Source organism: Mesoplodon mirus (assembly GCF_964341445.2).
Source record: "Mesoplodon mirus genome assembly, chromosome: 3".
Taxonomy (NCBI): domain Eukaryota; kingdom Metazoa; phylum Chordata; class Mammalia; order Artiodactyla; family Ziphiidae; genus Mesoplodon; species Mesoplodon mirus.
Window position 1 is genome coordinate 59,423,410 of NC_138978.1, and position 22,538 is coordinate 59,445,947.

The 22,538-nt window shown below is 42.4% G+C and overlaps 1 protein-coding gene across 4 annotated transcripts in view; it reads left to right on the forward strand.

The window, feature by feature from the left end:
* The window catches only part of AK4 (adenylate kinase 4), a gene marked incomplete at its 3' end in the record, with an annotated part of 76,372 nt that overhangs the window by 30,110 nt on the left and 23,724 nt on the right, over positions 1 to 22,538 (forward strand). For 3 of the 4 annotated variants that reach the window (XM_082612661.1, XM_082612660.1, XM_082612659.1), the window contains exon 3: positions 5,890 to 6,009. The exons of the other annotated variant lie outside the window; for it this stretch is intronic. In XM_082612661.1, coding sequence (XP_082468787.1) covers positions 5,890 to 6,009 — 120 coding nt within the window. The remainder of the gene's footprint in view (positions 1 to 5,889; positions 6,010 to 22,538) is intronic. 4 annotated transcript variants of the gene reach the window in all.

Below are 22,538 nucleotides of genomic sequence, written 5' to 3' on the forward strand. Positions count from 1 at the left end.
TATTGTAAAAGAGGTGGAACATTGATTTTCTTCTAATACATTTAACATTGACAATGGTAATATATATCTATACATATACATACATACATAATTTTATAATACATATCATTTTGTCATCTGACACTTTCCATTTCTGAAGAAAGTTTTTCCAAATGTGGCCTTAATCACTGGTGTTCTGGTCAATCTCATAAACACATGATTAGTTTTATTTTTATTTTTTAGTTGTTGTGACACTTAAGATATGCAAAGCTGTTGGCCTTTTTTTGAGTTATTCTTAATTTATTAAGTTTATTTTTGAAACCTTCCTGGTGGTTTATGGTTTATTATTTTAGTGAGTGTGTGTGTGTGTGTATGTGTGTGTGCCTGTGCACATACGTGTACACACTAAGGATGCAAAAGTTGTGTAAGACAACGTATGTGTATGTACAGCCTTTCTTTGGAGTACTGCTTGAGGAATTGGAGCAGGTATGTGTTTTATCCAAACATGCTGGCATTAGCGTTTCATGATACTGCTTTCTCCTCCAAGCAAAGTGACAAGGGCAGATGAAGGTCCTGTTGTCTGGAATGGGCTTGTCTTCTAACTAGTGTTTTATTGCAGGTTGCTGTTGTAGTGAAGTCTTCATTCAGATGTAGATACGTTAAGTCCATTTTGCTCTGGCTGCTGTTGGCTTTTCCTGGTTTTTAGGGAGGGTGGGGTGTGGAGTGAGAGACATGGAGCAAGTTTGATTTTGTATCAGATTAGAGGGCATGCTGTCTGTCCTGCTCCAGAGAAGAGCCCAGGCTGCCAAAAATGGGAAAGGATGCTGCTTAGATCTTTCTCTTCACTAGTAAATTGGATTAAGATGGTTCTGGAAGTCTTCCACAGGGTTATTTTGAACTTGGAGTTGCACAGTCTCCGGTGGGTTAGCTCAAGGTACTCTCAAGGGCCAGAAGGTCTTCTAATGTTGCCTCTGCTTTGGACCAGGCCTGTCTGTGCTTGGATTATTGTCACAGCCTCCTTGGCTTTCACCACGCCAACCTGTCCAAATTTCATATCGCTATGGGCATTTATTTGTGTAGTCACACAAGGCCCTGCACTTAGTGTAATGCTCTGCTATTGCCATCTAGAAATTTTTAGTGTTTGAACAAGGAGGCTTCATATTTTCATTTTGCGCTGGACCCTGCAAATTAAATAGTTGGTTTTAGCTGTGGGAATAGCATTTCTGGAACTACCCATTTTTCCTTTAGTCCCTCGAAGGACATGCTCCTTAACCTACCTGTCTAGCTCTCTCTCATGGCGTGGTTTTGTCAGATGTCACTAATTGAAGTTCCTCCAAGTATGCCAAGCAGCCCCATGCCTCTGCAACATTGGGTCCTGGTGTTTCCTTCTTCCCATTTTCCCTCCCTGACCTCATTCATTGCTATTCATAGTTTGAAAGGCTGAGGAAATAAGACTGAGCTATGAAACCCTACATGGCCATCTCACCTAGTTAGTACTGATCACACTTTGTCTATATTTCCCTTGAAAAAGTTGATACCTGGCAAAGTTGAGCTCTCTATGATCTTGGGGAAATGGTTCTGTAATAACTGTATAGGAAGATCAGATTGATTTTTGCCAGGGGAAAAGAATTCTCTGTAATCTTCAGTGTATTCATTCATTCATGCAACAAAATTTTATGGAGTTATCTATACATGCCAGATTATATTCTAAGCACTGAGGATATGGCAGTGAGGAAAGTAGTATTATTTTTTCAGTGAACTAATAGCAATATTCTAGTGGGGGAGGACAGAAAGTGAATTCACAAATACATCAATATATAATATGTAAAGTCTGTAGTTCTAGAAATAATGCACAGTAGGATAAGAGAGTAGAGGGTGATAGGGGTGTGTGTTTGTGCTTGTGCTGTTTAGATAGGGTGGGAAGCCCGTTTTGAGTTGATACTTAATTAGAGACATGGATGCAGTGAGGGCTTGACCCACGTGAAATTCTGGAGGACAGAGTGTTCCCGGCAGAGGAAAGCACAAATGCAAAGGTCCTGGCGAGGGCACATGCTTATGATCTTCAGGAAAGTGCAAGGAGGCTGTTGTGTCTGGAATAGGACGGGCAATGAGGAGAGAAGTAGGAGACAGGGTCAGAGAACTAGGGCCTAATCACACAGGGCTTTGGAGACCAAGGTGAGGACTTGGCTTATACTTTCAATGAGATGGGAAGTCATTGGAGGGTTATGATGGGCTTGCAGTTTAAAAGCATCACTCTAGCTGCTGTACTTACTGCAAAGGAGCCATCTCACATGCTACTGAGAAGTCAAGTAAGCTAAGAATTGAGAATTGGCTGTTTAGGTAATCTACTTATTTATTCTTTTGGTTGACTGATATGTGGAAGACTCCAGAAGCAATCTTTTGATTTTGTAGATGGTCAACGATTGGTATGGGTAAAGGACTCACTTTGATCTTAGCTATGAGATGGTTTATCAGTCTGTTGATTCTTTGACCAGTTGTCTCCTCTTCACTATATAAAGATTTCTAAATTAGGTTTTGGAGTGTATCTAGCTGCTTCCTTCCTTTGGCTCAGCTTTCTGATAAGCCATGCGCTCCTGTTAACTACCAGGGTGGTCCAGGGCCATCGCTGCACTTTTCTCTCCTCACAACGACATAGGCTGTTCTGCAGCATCCCCACAGCTTGCTCAAATTTGTTGACCAATAGTTACTGTTGCACTATTATGTTTTGATCAGTTGTCTTGGATATGAGAGACACTGTGGAAGTAGAATTTCAAAATCTTCATGTTCAGTTAAGATATAAAAGAATGGGAAAAATCAAGAAAATCAAGACAACTGTGCTTAACCTTAGGTGACATCCCCTTATCCATGGGGAATAGGTTCCAAGGCCCCCAGTTGATGCCTGAAACTACAGAGAGTACTGAACCCTATATATATATACTATGTTTTTTCTCTATACATACATACCTAGGATAAAGTAATTTTGATAAAGTAATTTTATGGTAAAGTAATTTATAAATTAGGTAAAGTAAGAGATTAACAACAATAATTAATAAAATAGAACAATTATAACAATATACTGTACTAAAAGTTACGTGAATGTGGTCTCAGAATATCTCATTGTACAAATTTAATGCATTTTTCATCTTAACTAAGCCCTTATCATGCACTGTGTTCATAACTTTCACAGTTTGAGGTTCGGCAGCAAAACTGGCATGAATTTCTTTTTGCTTCTTCGCAATTTCACGGATAGATTTGTTCTTACCATATACCTTAGCAGCCTCAGCATACAATGTTTTTCCTTCCTCCTTAAGTCGAACTTTTACCTTTTCACTTCAAAGAAGCACTTTACAGCTTCTCTTTAGCACATCCAGATGGCCAGCATCACTACTCTTGCACTTTGTGTCATTATTATGTAAAATATGGTCACTTGAAGGTACTGAGACAGTTGATCTGATAACCAAGACAGCTACTAAGTGACTAACAGGTGGGATACTCTGGACCAAGGGGATGATTCACATCCCAGGCTGGACGGAGTAGGACGGCAAGAGATTTCATCATGCTACTCAGAACGGCACCCGATTTAAAACTTATGAGTTGCTTATTTCTGGAATTTTCCATTTAATATTTTCAGACCGTGGTTGACCTTGGGTAACTGAATCCAAGAACACTGCGGATAATGGGGGACTCCATTACTGAGGAGGCAGGAAACACTAGGGCAAGAGCAGAGTGGGAGGGGAATGTTGAGTTTGGACAGGGTAAGTGTCAGAGGTGTCAGTGGAAGCCATTTAGGAGAGTCAGGAGATAATCAGAGGCCTTAGACGTATCATTTTTGATACTGTTCTTCATTAAAGTACTGAATTCAGACACATCCTAATACCATAAATCCTCCATCTGAAGGGACCTAAAACATGAATTAAGCCCAATCCCCAATCCAGTTTTCAAAATCTCTCTATAATATCCCTTCCTGGGCAGTCTCCATTCAAACATTTCCTTAGGCGACTTTTCCTGTCCATTTATAATTCCTACTACTAGTCCTAATTCTAAGCCCTGAGGATTAAATAAATTAATGCCTTTTCCATGTGTCAAGTATCAGGTTATGGGTAAATTGTTGTCATGTCCTTCTCTGGTTCTTCTCTTTTCCAAACAAGACAATTCCTACTCATTACTGTTTCCTCATGGGATATTTGGAGCCAGTTCACATCTTGGTCTCTCACCTTGGAAGATGTGTATTTGTTGTTTATATTACCTTAAAGTTTGGTGGATGGGACTAAAAACAGGGCTCTGGGGCTGGCCTGACCATTGCAGAGTAAACACCAAGCTTGTCAGTTACTCTGAGCGTTCTGTCTGACAGTGATTTTTCAGATGTGAAACATATATACCTTACAGGTATTACCGAAGAGAACTGAAAGCATGCATTCACACAAAAACTTGTACACTGCAGCATTATTCAAAATATCCAGAGTGAAAAAAATATGATATGTTCGTACAATGGAATCATAATATTCAGCCATGAAAATGAATGAAGTACTGTAGGTGGTATAACGTGGATGCATCTTGAAAACATTATGCTAAGTAAAGGAACCAGGCACAAAAAACCACATAATGTGCTTCCATTTATGTGAAATGTGCAGAGTAGGCAAATCTATAGACAGAAAGTGGATTAGTAGAAGCCAGGGCCTAGAGGGAGGAGGGGATGGGGAGTGACTGCTAATAGGTACAAGGTTTCTTTCTGGGGACATATAAATGTTCTGAAATTAGGTAGTGGTGATGGTTGCACGACACTGAGGAAGTATTAAAAAACCACTGAATTGTACACTTTAAGATGGTGAATGTTGTGGTGTGTGAATTATATCTCAGTAAAGCTGTCATTAAAAAAATATGGGTATTACCTCCTGTCTAAAGTTGAGGATCTTAGGAATCAATGAAATAACACGTATAAGTGCCTGGGATAATATGTACTCTCAGTTAAGATTGTTGTTGTTGCTCTTAAGGAAAGTAATACTGCTTAGAGATCAGTAACTGCAACTTTTAGTCACTGTTACATTTGTAGAATATTACCTGTTAAATCGTATGCAGTCAACAAATCCTTGTTGAATGAATGTGTTTTGTTCACATTCATGTTTAGCCACATATATGTTCTGTTTCTTGCACGTTACCGAATCTACATCATTGGGCCTAATTTTGAGATCCTTGTCCAGTGATGGGAACTCTTCACAGCCCACGTTTCAGTGTTGAAGTCAGAGTTGGGAGTATAGGCTCAGTCTGGGGAAGGAAGGGCTCTGCCTTAAATTCTAGGTAAAGGTGGAGGCTAAATGATTCTTGAGCTTTTTTACCTAGTAATGTAATTTTGCTATATGTTTTTATAAGAACTTAATTGGCCTGTCAGGAATGTGTTTCTTAATGGTTCATTATCAGATCCCTGGAGAGCAGAGGACTTCATCTTGGTTAAAAAAAGAAATTCAGTTCCTAGAAATTTAGCAGATTTAAACCGCTAATTTGTTCTCCTGAACCCAACCTACAATTTCCACATATAAGAAATTGTTATTTTAAATTATGATATGAGCATTTTTTTCTTTGAAAAAAATTTTAAAATTCACATCTTTTTATGAACTTGGCATTCCACTAATAACACTGCGTTGCTTCTACAACTGCGTCAGCAAGGTGCCATCTGCTTATCCTGAGGCTCATGAAAAGAAATAAACCGGTTGATGTTTGTGTCATCCAGCATTCTTTCTAGAAGAGCAGTGGAAAATTTTTCCTTTGGTCTCTAAGGAATGGTTGTGCCTCTCAGCTTCCCCGTGCCATCAGGGAGGAATGAGAAAGAAGGCAAAACTGTCAGAAAAGAGTTTGTAAGTTTTTTTTTTTTTTGAAGCTTCTTTTTTGAGAGTGTCTTTTTCCTGTCTTTAATAGAAGTTGGTGATATGGCAAAGCAGTACATAGAGAAAAGTCTTTTGGTTCCAGATCACGTGATCACACGCCTCATGCTGTCAGAGCTGGAGAACAGGCGCGGCCAGCACTGGCTACTGGATGGTGAGTTGAACATGTGGGTCCGATGGACCTCTGCCAATAGTGGGTCATTGTCTCCTTGCACACTCCCATATTTCTTACAGGTTGCAAAATGCCCTTTTCCCCTAAACGTTCAGTCGTCTATTTAGACATATTCCAGTTTGGCAACGTGATAGAAACCTCACGTGGTGAAACCTTTTAATTCCTCTGTCTGCAGACCACCATCCCTAGAGCCGTCAGCTTGAAGCAAACCTTCACTGAATTCCTGTTATTGTTCCAGTTTTGATCGTGCCTTTGTTTCCATGACTAAGTCGTCATAAGTATGACTCATCTTAAATCAGAGGTTCTTTCATTCAAAATAGGCCACATAAATTAAAAGCATTAGTTATCATTTTTTACCTGTCAGATTAAAAATGATAGAAAATCTGAAAACCTTTTATGGAGAGTATAGGAGTAAGTATTCTTGAGAGGATAAAATGGGCAACCTTTGGAGGGCAGTTTAGCAGTTTTTATATTTTTTGATTCAGCAATTCCCTGCTTGATTTCTTGCCTAAAGATGTATGTTAAAGGATGTTTGTTTTCAGTGTTATTTGTAAATAGCAAGACACTGGTAACAACCTATCTATCTATCATAGGGTTGCCTTAAATTTTGATATGTCCATTAACCAAATAATCTGTACCTCTGTGTTGATATGGATAGAGCTCTAAGATAAACTGCCGAGTGAAAAAAGCTAGTTGCAGTATAGTTAATATCATATACTACTATCTCTATAAAAATGGAGTAACAGTATAATATTACTATATATACTTACAAACACATACATAAGCTGTCTTTGGAAGGATATAAAAAACTGATACTAGTGGTTGGCTCTGGGTAAGGATTAGGGTTGGGAGAGAGATTTACCTTTCACTGTATATACCCATTCCTATTGTTTGATTTTTAATATTTAAATGATACATAGGCCTGATTTTTTAAAAAAACTCAGACAAATATCACGTGATACCACTTATATGTGGGACTAAAAAAATGATACAAAATCAACTTACTTACAAAACAGAAATAGACCCACAGACATAGAAAACAAACCTATGGTTACCAAAGGGGATAGCAGTGGGGAGGAGATAAATTAGGAGTTTGGGATTAACATATACACACTACTATATGTAAAATACGTAAACAACGTGGACCTACTGTATAGCACAGGCAACTATATTCAATATCTTGTATTAACCTATAATGGGAAAGAATATGAAAAAGTATATATATTCAGTTATACATATAACCGAATCACTTTGCTGTATGCTTGAAACTAACACAACATTGTAAATTAACTATACTTCAATTTTATAAAAATGGTTAAAAAAACCTCAGTCATTCTTATGATACTTAACCCAGGAAGATGCATACAGATGCTCACACACAAAATCCTGCACAATTTTGTACTTGAGGAAGCTGGAATTAAGAATCATCTACTATTGGGCTTCCCTGGTGGTGCAGTGGTTGAGAATCTGCCTGCCAATGCAGGGGACACGGTTCGAGCCCTGGTCTGGGAAGATCCCACATGCCGCGGAGCAACTAGCCCCGTGAGCCACAATTACTGAGCCTGCGCGTCTGGAGCCTGTGCTCCGCAACAACAGAGGCTGTGATAGTGAGAGGCCCGTGCACCGCGATGAGGAGTGGCCCCACTTGCCACAACTAGAGAAAGCCCTCGCACAGAAACGAAGAGCCAACACGGCCATAAATTAAAAAAAAAAAAAAAAAAAGGCAAAATTCCTTTAAAAAAGAAAAGAATCATCTACTTTTAAGTTTTACCAGTATAAATCTTTTCATTTATTAAAGGAAAAAAATGGACTGGATGGAGTATTTGTCTTTTTTTTTTTTTTTTTTTTTTTTTGCGGTACGCGGGCCTCTCACTGTTGTGGCCTCTCCTGATGCGGAGCTCAGGCTCCGGACACACAGGCTCAGTGGCCATGGCTCACGGGCCTAGTTGCTCCGCGGCATGTCGGATCTTCCCGGACCGGGGTACGAACCTGTGTCCCCTGCATCGGCAGGCGGACTCTCAACCACTGCGCCACCAGGGAAGCCCTGTCTTACTCCTTAATAGCAGGATTCCTTGGCAATGAAAATAAGAACTTGATGAATATACTGCTTTCTAGGTACAGAAAGGGTAGTGAGATTTATATATAAGAAACTTCTTTCCATGGCAGAGTAGTTTTCCTTCAGTTCACACAATGCACTTTTTCCTATCTCAGCAAGTTGCGACAGCTGAAACTTTGATGTTTGCCAGCCACAGAGAAGCCAGAGTGAATTGTCCTACATTTTAACTATCAGATTGCCTATATTTCTCCTAAAGTCTGGAGTCGTAAATCTCCATAATGACCAACATGTGGTAGAGTATTTATTCTATATTGGTGTTTCTCAAAGTGTGTAGTGGGCAGTGTTAGTAATGGCTAGACAAAAAAACAGACTTTGTAGTTAAATGTATTTAGAAAATGTCAATTTAAATATTAAATGTTGCTTGAATTTACTGAGCACTTACTGTATGCCAAGTATTGTTCTGAGCATTTGATATTTATTATCTCATTCAATTCCTACAATAACCATATCAAGGTAGAGACTGTTATTTCCATTTATTGATGAGAAAACAGAAGCAAAGGAAGGTTCACTTGCCTATCCAAAGTTAATAAGTCCAAAGTTAACCAATTTCTTAGGACTTTCATGAACCTTTAATATGATAATGTGATTTAACTCTTCATAGAAGGAAATGTCACAAGGCGTATATGACCATAGAATCTCCTACCCTACCTATAACCTCTGGGATTTGTTCTATGGTCCATTCTTTGTGAACTCTACTATTCAACATTTATTCTTCACTTTGGAAGTGTTCTGAAAAGTTGACTATAGAGTAGATCATATCTTTCTAGAATGCCTTCCATTAAAAAAAATCAGGACCTATGTTCTCATGGGGCTGGAGGGAACCAAGAGACTGAACTGAAAACTTTTGTCAAGAGAAAGGCTATAATGGCCCGTGGAAGGCATGTGTTTATCAGGCAGTAATGAATAAAGCTCCTACTGTGTGTCAGGCACTATAAGGTGCTGTTGATAAAATGACAAGACACTTTCTGTATTCTTACGGGACTTATATTACAGTAGGGGAGTCAGGTGTGTAAAAAATTGACCATATAATAAAATCATATACATGTGGTACACTGAAGACACAAAGGAGAAAATTGTTGGTTCTATTGGTGGGAGGCAGGAGTGGAACAACTTTATGGAAAAAGAGATGAATAGAGAGATGTCCTGCAGGTTGACTAATGGGGGTTGGGAAGAAGGATTTTTTCAGCAGAGGCACAGTGTGAACTGGGTAAGAGAGGAATGACTTAGCCTAGTGTCTTCCTGGGCCTGCAAACAGAGAGGCAGGGGAAATCCTGGGGTGATGGACTTTGATTCTACGCAAAGATGGTGGAACTGGAAATTTTGGGCTATAGGGACCACCGAAGAGTTAAAAAGGGGAATAACACGATCGGATGTATTTGTGTTTCAGAAAGACTATTCTGTTAGCAGCAGAGCTATTAGATGCTGGGGTAGGGGAGGAGGTGGTGACTAGAAGCTGAGTAAGAGATTGTTAGCACAATTGGACCAAGAAACGTTGAAGGCCTGAATTTAAGCATCAGCAGTGAGATGGCGAGGAGGCACCATTCCTGAAAGACTGCATTGAGGAGGAAGAATTGACAGGAGTGTGACTGATGTTAGGCACTGCAGCCCTGGGGTTTTCTTTGATCGCCTTCCCAGCTTTTGGAGTTTCTTGGCTGTCATCACCTTCCCTACACTTCTCCAGCTATGTTAATTTCTCCAGACTCTGAATATTTAACTCAAAAAAGTTAGTCTCCCACTACTTCTTCTTATGTGGGTGTTTGCCGGGACTGATAAACTTTAGCTCTGCCACCACCTAACAGTAATTTCTCTAGTTGAAATTCTTTAATGGTAAGGCTTCTCACCTTATAAAATAAACTTGTGTAGTTTTAAGTAAACTTAACTGTTTTAAAAAAGGATCATCTATGTTAAACTCCTTTGGGAAGGTGGTTAGTATAATAACCACTGATCCCAGTTAGAACCAGACTACCCCCTTTGAATCCCAGCTCTGCCATTGTCAGTGCCCTTGGGCAAGTTACCCGTAGGTCTCTGCATTTTTTTCCTCATGGAAAACAGAGATTACAAAAAGGATGAAGTAAGTGAATGTACGGAAAGTGCTTATATTTGCCATATAGTAAGTGCTATATGAGATTTTGTGATTTGTTGTACATAAGGTACAGGTCATGAATTTTTGTTTTTAGGTTACTACACGAAGTGTTAAGTTCAAAAATAGTTTAAAAAATATTCAGCCACGTGAAGTTGGAAAAGTCAGCTTCAGTTGTGAAATGTTTTATGTATCTTTTCACTGCTTTGTTTTGCTATAACTTCCTGTCGGTGAGTAACTGAAGTTCTTTTACATCATAGGCCTGTTTTTAGTAAAGGACGTCAGTCTCCTAACTGATTTAGTTTGTATCTTTCTAAACACATCTGGTCACGGTTTCGGTTGTGATTTTTCTTTAAAGCTCTGGAATAAATCCATTTGGCAAAGTGAGGACCATCAAGAATGCTAAGTTCTGTGTTCAGTTTGAAACTCCTTATGTTCCAGGGCACGTGTTCTGCAGAGGACGTGCCTATGGAGTGTGCTAAAGGTGATTGCATGTGGAAAGGTCAAGAAAAGAATTCTGGATGACAGATGGCTCATCATCTTGGTCCATATGGCTGTAAACAGGCATCCTGCAAATGGTGGGTGGAAATACGTAGCATGGATGCAAACCAAGGGAACGCCAGGGGTGGCAGTGGATGGGCTTGGTGAGTGCTCTGTGGTTTGGTCAGCTATGTCCTTGCTAAAAACAGTTCAGCACCACCTTGCCTTCACAGTGTGCTTTTTAGTTGGATAAGAAACACTCTTTTATGTGTTAATATGTGTATATAAGTGTGGTTTTTCCCCTTTTTTTCTTTTTCTTTCTTTAATTTCTTTAGACGTTTAATGTGTGAGAGCGGTTTTCTGAAAATAATTTTAATTTTTAAGACAGATATTCAACCAGAGGAATGTCATGCACAAGCATTCTAATTTTGCTATGATGGTTTTGTTTGTTTTTTGTTTTTTAAAGAGGGTGTTTACTGCTTACTAGGTGATCTTAAGGTGAAGTAACTAGGGAACAATAACCAGCTCTTATAAATAACCAGCTCAAATACAAATTCTTCACATTTTAAAAAGCAGCTGGCAGTGAGATGGGGCGCATAGGGAGGTGTGTTAGGTAATAGATTTTTTTTTTCGTTTCTAAACTTGGTTGCCAAAACCTGTGCATTTAAATAGTAACCTGCAAGTTCTCAGGCTCAGTCCCAGTTTATCTCAAGATGTAACAGAATTGTCTGCCAGGTGACTTTAGGTGTCATCTAAATATTTAAATTTGTTGTCAAAGTTTGGTTTGACAGAAAGCAATCTTAAATTTTGGAATTATAAGTGGAATATAATTTAAGCCTTTTCATTGGAGATAAAGATAACTTTATAAGGAGAGTCATCATTCAGTCCATGGTTGTATATTCCATTTGATTCATTCTGAGCACTAGCTGGTGCTTTCTGTGGGTAATTCTGGGATTTATTGATTTATTTATTTTTAGCACAAGTCAGAGCCACTTCAGTGTGTGCCGTGTTTGTATGTGTTTGTTTTCCCTGAGAGGTGAATGATCTCAGACCTAAGATATTCCGGGATACATGCTCATTCAGAGCCCTTGGTATCCAAGTAAAAGGTGGATGCTGGGAAACCAGACTACAGATGCTGGAGCTACAATATCTTGTCCTGATTTTGCAAATGTGTTTTATCATACTGGACTGTACATAACTGCTCTGACCTTATCCCCTTCATATTTTTCTTTCTGAATCAGACCTCTGAATGGTTTTACATCCCACTGGGCAACATATGCCTACAGAAAAAAAGCTGACAATCCCGTGTCTTCTGAATCGCATCTTTTAAGAAATGCCAAGGGCAATTTTTTTCTGTTGCCCTTGTGAATGTAGGGTATGTTTCAAAAATAAAATGTATAATAGGTTTGTTTGGAAGGTCACTGAAGATATTCTCTTTGGAAAAAAAGAATCAGGCTTTCTTCTCGTGTGTGTGTGTGTGTGTGTGTGTGTGTGTGCGTTTAAGAGGGTGATAGATTATTTTACTCATTTACCTTCAGATGTGTTTTTTTTATTGAAGTATAGTTGATTTACAGTCTCAGCTGTACAGTAACATGACTCAGTTATACACATATAGACATTCTTTTTTTATATTCTTTTCCATTATGGTTTATCACAGGGTATTTAATTTAGTTCCCTGTGTTATACAGTAAGAGTACCTTTAGTTGTTTAGTCCTGAAAAATATTGTCAGATAATATTTGTATCTTCGATCACTGTTAAGGCAATATGTATACAGTCATACCTTGAACAGAAGGTTTGAAGCAATTGGAGTGACTGCTAAAGAATGGAGAGTCATAGACTTGATGGAACTTTGCTGGGTACAGTGGCAGTGTTCATGTCTGCCAAGCATGGACTGAACAATTGTAATCTCTGGTGCCTCACCAGGCTCATCCTTCTTGACGCGCTCATATGTATAGGAATGAATATGAAAATGAAAAAGATATGTATATGTACAGACACCAATACAGATATTAGAACTTAGCATTTCTTTTTTTTTTTTACATCTTTATTGGAGTATAATTGCTTTACAATGGTGTGTTAGTTTCTGCTTTATAACAAAGTGAATCAGTTATACATATACATATGTTCCCATATCTCTTCCCTCTTGCGTCTCCCTCCCTCCCACCCTCCCTATCCCACGCCTCCAGGCGGTCACAAAGCTCCGAGCTGATCTCCTTGTGCTATGCGGCTGCTTCCCACTAGCTATCTACCTTACATTTGGTAGTGTATATATGTCCATGCCTCTCTCTCGCTTTGTCACAGCTTACCCTTTCCCCTCCCCATATCCTCAAGTCCATTCTCTAGTAGGTCTGTGTCTTTATTCCTGTCTTACCCCTAGGTTCTTCATGACTTTTTTTTTCTTAAATTCCATATATATGTGTTAGCATATAATATTTGTCTTTCTCTTTCTGACTTACTTCACTCTGTATGACAGACTCTAGGTCTATCCACCTCATTACAAATAGCTCAATTTCGTTTCTTTTTATGGCTGAGTAATATTCCATTGTATATATGTGCCACATCTTTATCCATTCATCTGATGATGGACACTTAGGTTGTTTCCATCTCCGGGCTATTGTGAATAGAGCTGCAATGAACATTTTGGTACATGTCTCTTTTTGAATTATGGTTTTCTCAGGGTATATGCCCAGTAGTGGGATTGCTGGGTCATATGGTAGTTCTATTTGTAGTTTTTTAAGGAACCTCCATACTGTTCTCCATAGTGGCTGTACCAATTCACATTCCCACCAGCAGTGCAAGAGTGTTGTTCCCTTTTCTCCACACCCTCTCCAGCATTTATTGTTTCTAGATTTTTTGATGATGGCCATTCTGACTGGTGTGAGATGATATCTCATTGTAGTTTTGATTTGCATTTCTCTAATGATTAATGATGTTGAGCATTCTTTCATGTGTTTGTTGGCAGTCTGTATATCTTCTTTGGAGAAATGTCTATTTAGGTCTTCTGCCTATTTTTGGATTGGGTTGTTTGTTTTTTTGTTATTGAGCTGCATGAGCTGCTTATAAATTTTGGAGATTAATCCTTTGTCAGTTGCTTCATTTGCAAATATTTTCTCCCATTCTGAGGGTTGTCTTTTGGTCTTGTTTATGGTTTCCTTTGCTGTGCAAAAGCTTTGAAGTTTCATTAGGTCCCATTTGTTTATTTTTGTTTTTATTTCCATTAGAACTTAGCATTTCAGTAATAAATTGCTGAGAAATTTAACAAAATTTAACAAAATGTTAAGTCTTTGTGAGGGTCATCTTTGGTTTAAATCACAGTATAAGAACTTTTTTTTTTTAGACTTTTTATTGTATATTGGAGTATAGTTGATTAACAATGTATTAGTTTCAGGTGTACAGCAAAGTGATTCAGTTATACATATAGATGTATCTATTCTTTTTCAAATTCTTTTCCCATTTAGGTTATTACATAATATTGAGCAGAGTTCCTTGTGCTGTACAGTAGGTTCTTGTTGGTTATCGATTTAAAATATAGCAGTGTGTACATGTCAATCCCAAACTTCCTAACTACCCCCCACCCCCACAACCCTTCCCCCCGGTAACCATAAGTTCAGAGAACTTGGTTTTTATTCCATGACTCTTCCTTTGTTCAGTGTCCTTGGTGTCTAAATGAGCTCAGAGTATGTGACTGAAAAACATGGTAAAACTCTGGATCTCTTCTTCTTCATTTTGTTGGATTCTCTCCTGAGACCCTGTCCCTGTGTCCATTTCTGGTGGGTTTCTTCTGATTGATATGACTGCTGCCCCAGGATGAGGAACAATCTTAATATAGTAGACAATCCTGACTTTGTTTAATTCGGTTTGTGTTTTCAGGGAATGACTAGATTTTAACATGTGAGCATTAAGGGCCATATGGGAACCATATATATACAGATATTTGAACAAATCCTAGAAAAACTTGGTTCAGAGCTCAAAAAACAAATTGAGTATACATGATTTGTGTATCCCATCGATCCATCGGAGGAGGGAGTAGCATACTTCCTGACCTCATAGCCCAGGAGGAGCAAACGCTGCATTAAACAATCATAGTGTAGGATCTTGGAAGCATCAGTGAAGGGGGTGAGAGGGGAGAGGTAGCAAAGAGGAGAAAGTGACTGGCCCTCTCTTGGGGGCGAGGGAGGCAGCTATTAGGAAGGTTTCTGGAAGAAGGTGACACCAAGAGCAAAATTTGGAAAGTGGGAATAAAGCACATTGTAGGTGGAGGGAACATCATGTACAAAAGGTACAGAGGCATGAGAAAAGAATCTAAAAAAGAGTGGATATATATCTATGTATAACTGATTCACTTTGCTGTACAGCAGAAACTAACACATTGTAAATCAACTATACTCCAATAAAAATTAATTTTAAAAAAAGGTATAGAGGCATGAAACAACAAGGTGTGTTCTGGAAACCACAAGTAGTTGGATAATCCTGGAGCTGAAAATATGAACAGATGAGGCTGGAAAAGTGGATGGGGCCAAAAGTTAAACACTTCTTAAAATTCAAAAACAGGGAGTTGATTAAGTGTCAAAGTTAATATTATAAATGAGGTGGAAGGAAGTTAAAAATAAAATTTTAAACTGAGTTTGAGAGAGTGAATAATTTATATTTTAACTTTCCTTTCAACTAACATTTAAAAGTTAACTAGGGCTTCCCTGGTGGCACAGTGGTTGAGAGTCCGCCTGCCGATGCAGGGGACACAGGTTCGTGCCCTGGTCCGGGAAGATACCACATGCCGCAGAGCAACTGGGCCCGTGAGCCATGGCCGCTGAGCCTGCACATCCGGAGCCTGTGCTCCGCAATGGGAGAGGCCACAACAGTGAGAGGCCTGTGTACCACCAAAAAAAAAAAAAAAAAAAAAAGTTAGTTAAATTAAAAAAATTTTTAATTCAGACATACTTTAGGTATTAAAGTATGGTTTCCCTGTATTTGGGCCTGTCTTGTCGTACACTTTCAGATGCACTTAGCTCATTTGCTAATGCTACTTACTTAGAAGTCTGTAAAGTAAGGCACAGGATGAAACTAATTTTAGATGTTAGGAGAGGCTGCTTCCCTAATTTATGAAGCAGGTATCTTGGGAATTGATTGAACTAAGACAATTCATTGCAAAACCACATCCAAAGCTTATGAGGTATACTTTGCTAGTTTAATAATAAAACAATTATTGTACACTTACTATGCACAAAGTTCCATACTAAGAAAACAGTTATGTGGTGGAGAAAGCATGGACTTAGGAGTCAGGCCTTATTAGCTTGTAGTCTTGAGCAAGCAAATTTACCTTTCCTGGTTTCTTTTTTTCTCATCTGTAAAATAGGAGTATGTATGTCATAGGTTTGCAAGGATTGGTTAACAAATGTAAAACTTGTAGTGGAGTTCTGGAACACAGTAGGTGGTCAGATGTTAGATGTGTGTTCTTATTTTCAGTGTAAAGAAAATTTAATTGATAATTATTATTAATGTAAATATATGCATAGACACTGATATAGATGTTAGAACTTAACATTTCAATAATAAACTGTTGAGAAACTTAATAAAAATAGTCATTCTAATAAAGAAGGATCATCATTTTTACCCCTCACTAAGTAAACTTGGGTAAAGCCTAAGTAAATAAAATCAGTCATCTTCCATTAAACCTTACCTAGTAAATATAAAACAAAACGGGATAAAACTCTCTTGATTTTCCTATTACTAATACGAAAACTCCAGTTTTGGAAAGAAAAGAACAAGTTGATTAGGGATAAAAGTAGAAGGTGATGTGGAAAAATGCAGACAATTTATTTTATTTTATTTTATTTTTGGACCGTGCTGTGCTGCTTGCGGGATCTTAGTTCCCCAACCAGGGATTGAACCCAGGCCCTCGGCAGTGAAAGCGCCAAGTCCTAACCACTGGACTGCCAGGGAACTCCCACAGACGATTTAACTTCACCTTTTTTATACTGTTTTTATAGAAATTATACATGATCACTATAAAACACTCAGACCATATGGAAAAATGCAAAGAAAGGCAACAAATTGCCTAAAATCCCACTAGCCAGAAATAACCAGGGTTAACAATTGCAAACCATCATTGTAGATACCTCTGCATGCACATATGCAGATAAAAATCTGTAAGAATGATATCATCCTTTACATTCTTTAAAAAAGGCAATTAATTTTACTCAAATTTAATATAGCAAAAGCTAAAGTGAACCCTAAGGAATTATCACTGAATTTCAGATAAAACTTTCTTCATCACCAGGGATATTAATTCCTATGGGAGCCCCTTAAGAATATGAAAGATGGGACTTCCCTCGTGGCCCAGTGGTTAAGAATCCGCCTACCAGTGCAGGGGACATGGGTTCGAGCCCTGGTCTGGGAAGATCCCACATGCCGCGGAGCAACCAAGCCTGTGCACCACAACTACTGAGCCTGCGCTCTAGAGCATGCGAACCACAACTACTGAGCCCGCGAGCCACAACTACTGAAGCCCGCGCACCTAGAGGCCATGCTCTGCAACAGAAGAAGCCACCGCAATGAGAAGCGAAGAGTAGCCCCTGCTCACTGCCCGCGTGCAGCAACGAAGACCCAACGCAGCCAAAAATAAATAAAATAAAATAAATAAATTTATTTAAAAAAATATGAAAGGGCTTCCCTGGTGGTGCAGTGGTTGAGAGTCCACCTGCCGATGCAGGGGACACGGGTTCGTGCCCCTGTCCGGGAAGATCCCACATGCCGCAGAGCGGCTGGGCCCGTGAGCCATGGCCGCTGAGCCTGCGTGTCCGGAGCCTGTGCTCCGCAACGGGAGAGGCCACAACAGTGAGAGGCCCGCATACCCAAAAAAAAAAAAAAAAAATATGAAAGACATTAGGAGATTGACAAATTTGTTGGTTTTTTTTTTAGTCTCACATTTCAAATATGGAGAATATACTTATACTTCCTCCCATCTTCTCTCCTCTTCCAGTTTTTTGAGCTTTTATTGCTAAAATTTATTATAAATTTCTCTGTAACTTTAGTTTCCCATTTTTTTGGTCTTACAGTTAAGAAATTTTAATGAATTCTGTGCACTCATTTTTTCCCCACTACCACTTCTGTTAATTTTATTTTTATTAATCTTAGTTATGTCCCTGAATATACCAGAAACCATTGAATAGTACACTTTAAATGAGTGGCTTGTATGGTATATGATTTATATATGAGTAAAGCTGCACTACTTTTTAAAAAATTTTGTTGTATTGAAGTATAGTTGATTTACAATGTTGTGTTAATTTCTGCTGTACAGCAAAGTGATTCAGTTATACATACATATATATATAAATATAGATATATATATACACATACATACACATTCTCTTTTATTTTATTTTATTTCTTTTTAAATGTTTATTTATTTATTTATTTTGGCTGCACCAGGTCTTAGTTGCGGCATGCGGGATCTTCGCTGCAGCACGTAGGATCTTTTAGTTGTGGCATTCGGACTTCTTAGTTGCAGCATGTGGGACATAGTTCCCTGACCAGGGATCAAACCCGGGCCCCCTGCATTGGGAGCATGGAGTCTCACCCACTGGACCACCAGGGAAGTCCCCTGTGCTTTTAAATGGTTGGGAAAAAATAGTATTTCGTGACATGGGAAAATGCCCTGTAATTCACACTTCGGCCTCCCTGAACAAAGCGTTCCTGCCACACAGCCATGCTGTTGGTGTGAGGCCTGGGGCTGCTTTTTCACCCCCACGGCAGAGGTGAGCACTGCCACAGAGACCACACGGCTCACAAAATTGAAACAGTCACTATCCAGTCCGCAGACCTGTGTCCTAGGACACACACGGAGAGTCTGGAGGTGGGGAGCCCATCAACCCCTGGTCGGCTGCTTGTGTGAGAGCAAAGCTGGGGATCTGATTTTGAGACGTGCTTCTCATTTTTATATAACAGGCGAGTCTACATAAATTGCATGAAATTTAAACAGTGAAATCATACTGTTGGGCCGCTCGGCTTGCAGGATCTTAGTTCTTAGGGCCATGGCAGTGAGAGCGCCAAGTCCTAACCACTGGACAACCCGGGAATTCCCTGTGAAATCATACTTTAAATGCACTAAGAGATCTCGCGCTTTATGAGAAACATGCTGAATTACTTTAACAAAAGAACCTGTTTTGTCCTAAAAGAATGCCTGGTGCTCATGGAGGGTGCAGGAGGGAGCCTGGGGGCGCGAGGAACCACCTGCCTGGCTTTCACTGCTGGGCCCACCAAGGGTGGGGGTGGGTAAGGATTACCTTCCATCTGCCCCCTGACACCCAGAATCTGCGAATGTGACCTTATTTAGAAAAGGATCTTTGCAGACAGATGTAATTAGTTAAGGATCTTGAGATGAGGTCCTCCTGGATGAGAGTGACCCTAAATCCAATGACCGCTGTCCATATGGAAGAGGAGAGAGAGACACAGAGGAGAAGCCACGTGAAGATGGAGCCACAAACCAGGGACACCTGGGCCCCCAGCAGCTGGAAGAGGCAGGAAGGACCCTTGCTGGAGGCTCGGGAGGGAGCGCGGCCCTGCCGCACCTGGATTTCTGAATTCTGGCCTCAGAACTGGGACGGAGTAACTCCTGTTCTAAGGCTCTCAGTCTGTGGTGCTTTGTTGCAGCCGCCCCAGGACACCAGAACAGGGATCGCCTCACTCTTCCCCTCCCCCGGCCCACGTCCGGAAGGGTTGGCGCAGGCCTGGTCTGGATGGGAGGGTGCGGCGGGGGGCGGTGGTGACAGAGCTCCCCGCGCCCCCCTGGGCCTCGGGCACCCCGGCAGGGAGTGGGTGGCGTGGGGCCCCCAAGTCAAAGCCGTGGCCCGTTGTGCGCTTCAAACAACCTGCCCAGCCCCGGCTGACAAGGCAGGAGCCGTGAGAGCCCGTGGTCAGCGGCCAGGCCCAGCACGGACAGGGCGGCCTTCCGAGTCACAGCGTGGGCACCGCAGTGTGGCCCGACACCAGGCTCCCGGAGACGACGGGTCAGGAGAGAGCTGGTGGGCGTGGATGGGTTGGGCTCAGAAGCGCCTGGGACCCGGGTCCTGGTGAACCCTCATGGCGCTGGCTCGGGAGAGGTGGGCAGAGGTGCGAGGTGGGAGCTAAGCAGGAGGGAGGTGCCCGCCTCCCCTTTAAACTATGAAGAAGTCAAGACGGACTAATTCTACAAGTCCCCTGAGGGGCCCGGAAGCCCGGCGTCCTACGAGATGCGAGACCCCTCTCCTTGCCCGCGGGGTCGTGGGGTGGGGTGATTGCTGGGCAGCCCTCGGCAGACCGAGCCCCGAGCACTGAGAAATCCCGGGGCGCTCCTGAGAGCAAAGTACACAAGTCGGGCTCTGCCTGTGCCCCTCCCTGCCAGAGGTGGGCCCCGGGGACCCTCCCCTCGGGGCAGCCCAGCCGCTGTCACTGGGGCCCCTACCCCTGTCCAGCTCTCGGTCCTGGAAAAGTGCCGGCACGTGAACAGGGCACAGCTGGCTAAACGCTGGTCCTGATCAAAGCGGCTACATGGACACGGGTTCCACGACCCACCCCGGAGTCCTGGGCCGACCTACACACGTGGATGAAGGCTGCCCCCGACGGAACAAGAAACGGGAAGGAAAACAGGGCCGTCCAGTGTGCAGAGGGACCTGTGTACCCCACCATCTGCTTCATAGGTGCCTGTGGGGCTGAGACGCAAAGGAAAAGCTGGGGAGGGCCTGGGAGATGGGGGTCAGTGGAGGGAGACCCGCTGCAGCACATCACACACGTTCAGGGGAAGCTTCCTGTGGTTCTCATGGGGCTTCTGAAGGCCAACGAAGGCCACGGACGCAGGCCACGATGCCGCCTGCCCCCGAGGCCCTACCTGCTGCGGACGTTCTTGGTGCGGATGGGCACCAGGAGGCTGAAGCTGGACCTGGCCGAGTGAAGGGAACAGTCGTCACGGGCCAGGGGGCTCGGGGGCCGGCCGGGGTCCAGGCTGCTGTGGGCCCGGAACAGTCTGGCCTGTAGCCGCACCTTGCAGTTCGCGTGATCCCAGTCCACCTTGTTTGCTGTCCGCAGGGCGACGCAGGCGACGTTGCCATCCATGGCGGGCAGTGGGCGCTGGGAAAGCAGGCTGGCCAGCTGGTGGATGCACCCAGCCGAGGCCCCATCCCGGTGCAGGAGGTCCAGGAAAGTGCTGATCATTCCGGAAAGTTACCCCGTGAGCAGGGGCCTCCGCTGCCCGGGGCCCTGCGGGTTGTGGGGATCTCCTGCAGGGAGGTGCTCAGGCAGGGCGGGGAGCCACTGCGGGCCGGGATCCCGGGGGCCTTGTCCTGCGGGGAGCCCCCGGAGGGTCTGGCCGCATTCCTCGTGGCCAGGTCCTCACGGCTGGTTCGAAACCACCTCTTCCTCCAGCCTTTCTCATCCAGGGACAGTGCTCGCTCCAGCCTGGGCCTCGGCGGTGGCGGCGGCTTCAGACTGAAGGGTCTCCCGCTGGCCTATGGGTCCTCGTTGCTGACTTGCGCCGGGGTGTCCACATGGAGCACTGGGCTCTTCTCGGGTCCCCAACGGTGGTCAGCGGCCGGGGACCCCGGGCGGGCGGCGAGGTCTTCATCAGTGTTTGGAAGCTGCCCCTTGAGCATCCTGCCTTCAGGCTGCAGGTGCCGCTGGGCGGCCTCCGAGTGCCCCAGGCTCGCCAACTTGGATGGCAGAGTCCAGGCACCAGCCCTCACACCCAGGGGCAGCCTGGCCGAGCCGGGAGACGGCTCCTTCTGGGACTGCCGGCGACGTGCAGTGTCAGGGATGCGTGGTCAGCCGTCACTGGGCAAGGCGCGGAGGAGAGAAAGGGCAGCAGCTCCCCCTCGGGCTGGGGTGGTCCAGCTGGAGTAGAGCCAGCTGCTGCATGGCTGGGAGCCCTGGTGGTCAGGAGTCCCCGGCAAGTCCCTCTGGGTGCTGCCCGCTCCCCAACCCCACGGGCTTCGGCGGCCGCTCCCCGGCAACCGGCAGGCAGGGTGGCCCACATTCTCTTTTAAAAAATTTTCATTGGAGTATAGTTGATTTAAAATGTTGTGTTAGTTTCTGCTGTATAGCAGAGTGAATCAGTTATACATATACATATATGCACTCTTTTAAAAATTCTTTTTCCATATAGGTCATTACGGAGTATTGAGAAGAGTTCCCTGTGCTGTACAGTAGGTCCTTATTAGTTATCTGTTTTATATATAGTGGTGTGTATGTGTCAATCCCAATCTCCCAATTTATTCCCCCCGCCCCTTACCACCCCCTGGTAACCATAAGTTTGTTTCCTACATCTGTGACTCTATTTCTGTTTTGTAATTAACTTCACTTGTACTACTTTTTAACACAACTTTGCCGTTCATCACTTGCTTGACTGGATTTTGTTGAATCCCTCTCTCCTCTCCTCTCCCACCCTCCTTGCAGAACAGCTCATGAGGGGCTATATTCCATGAGTTTTTGAGTTTGAAAATATCTCCTTATTGTTCAACAGTTGAGCTGACTGTGATATTCTTGAGGGGTCCTTGTGTCCTTTGCAGCCATGCTTCATCATCTTCTGGCCTGGATTATTGCTCTGTAGAAGCCTAAGGCCAGTCTGACTTTTTTCCCTTTTGTGAATATGATTATTTTGTCCTGTATAGACTTCCTGACGAATTCATACTTTAAATAAGTAGAATCTCTCTATTGGTTTTGTTTTTCCTCTTATATATAGTGTGTCCTTTTAATCTCCAATTCACTTCTTTCCTTTCAGGGAAGTTCTCCTGTATTATGTCATTTTTTTGGTCCATCTGTTCAGTTTTTCTATTTCAAGAATGCCAGTTATATTGGATGCTATGTTG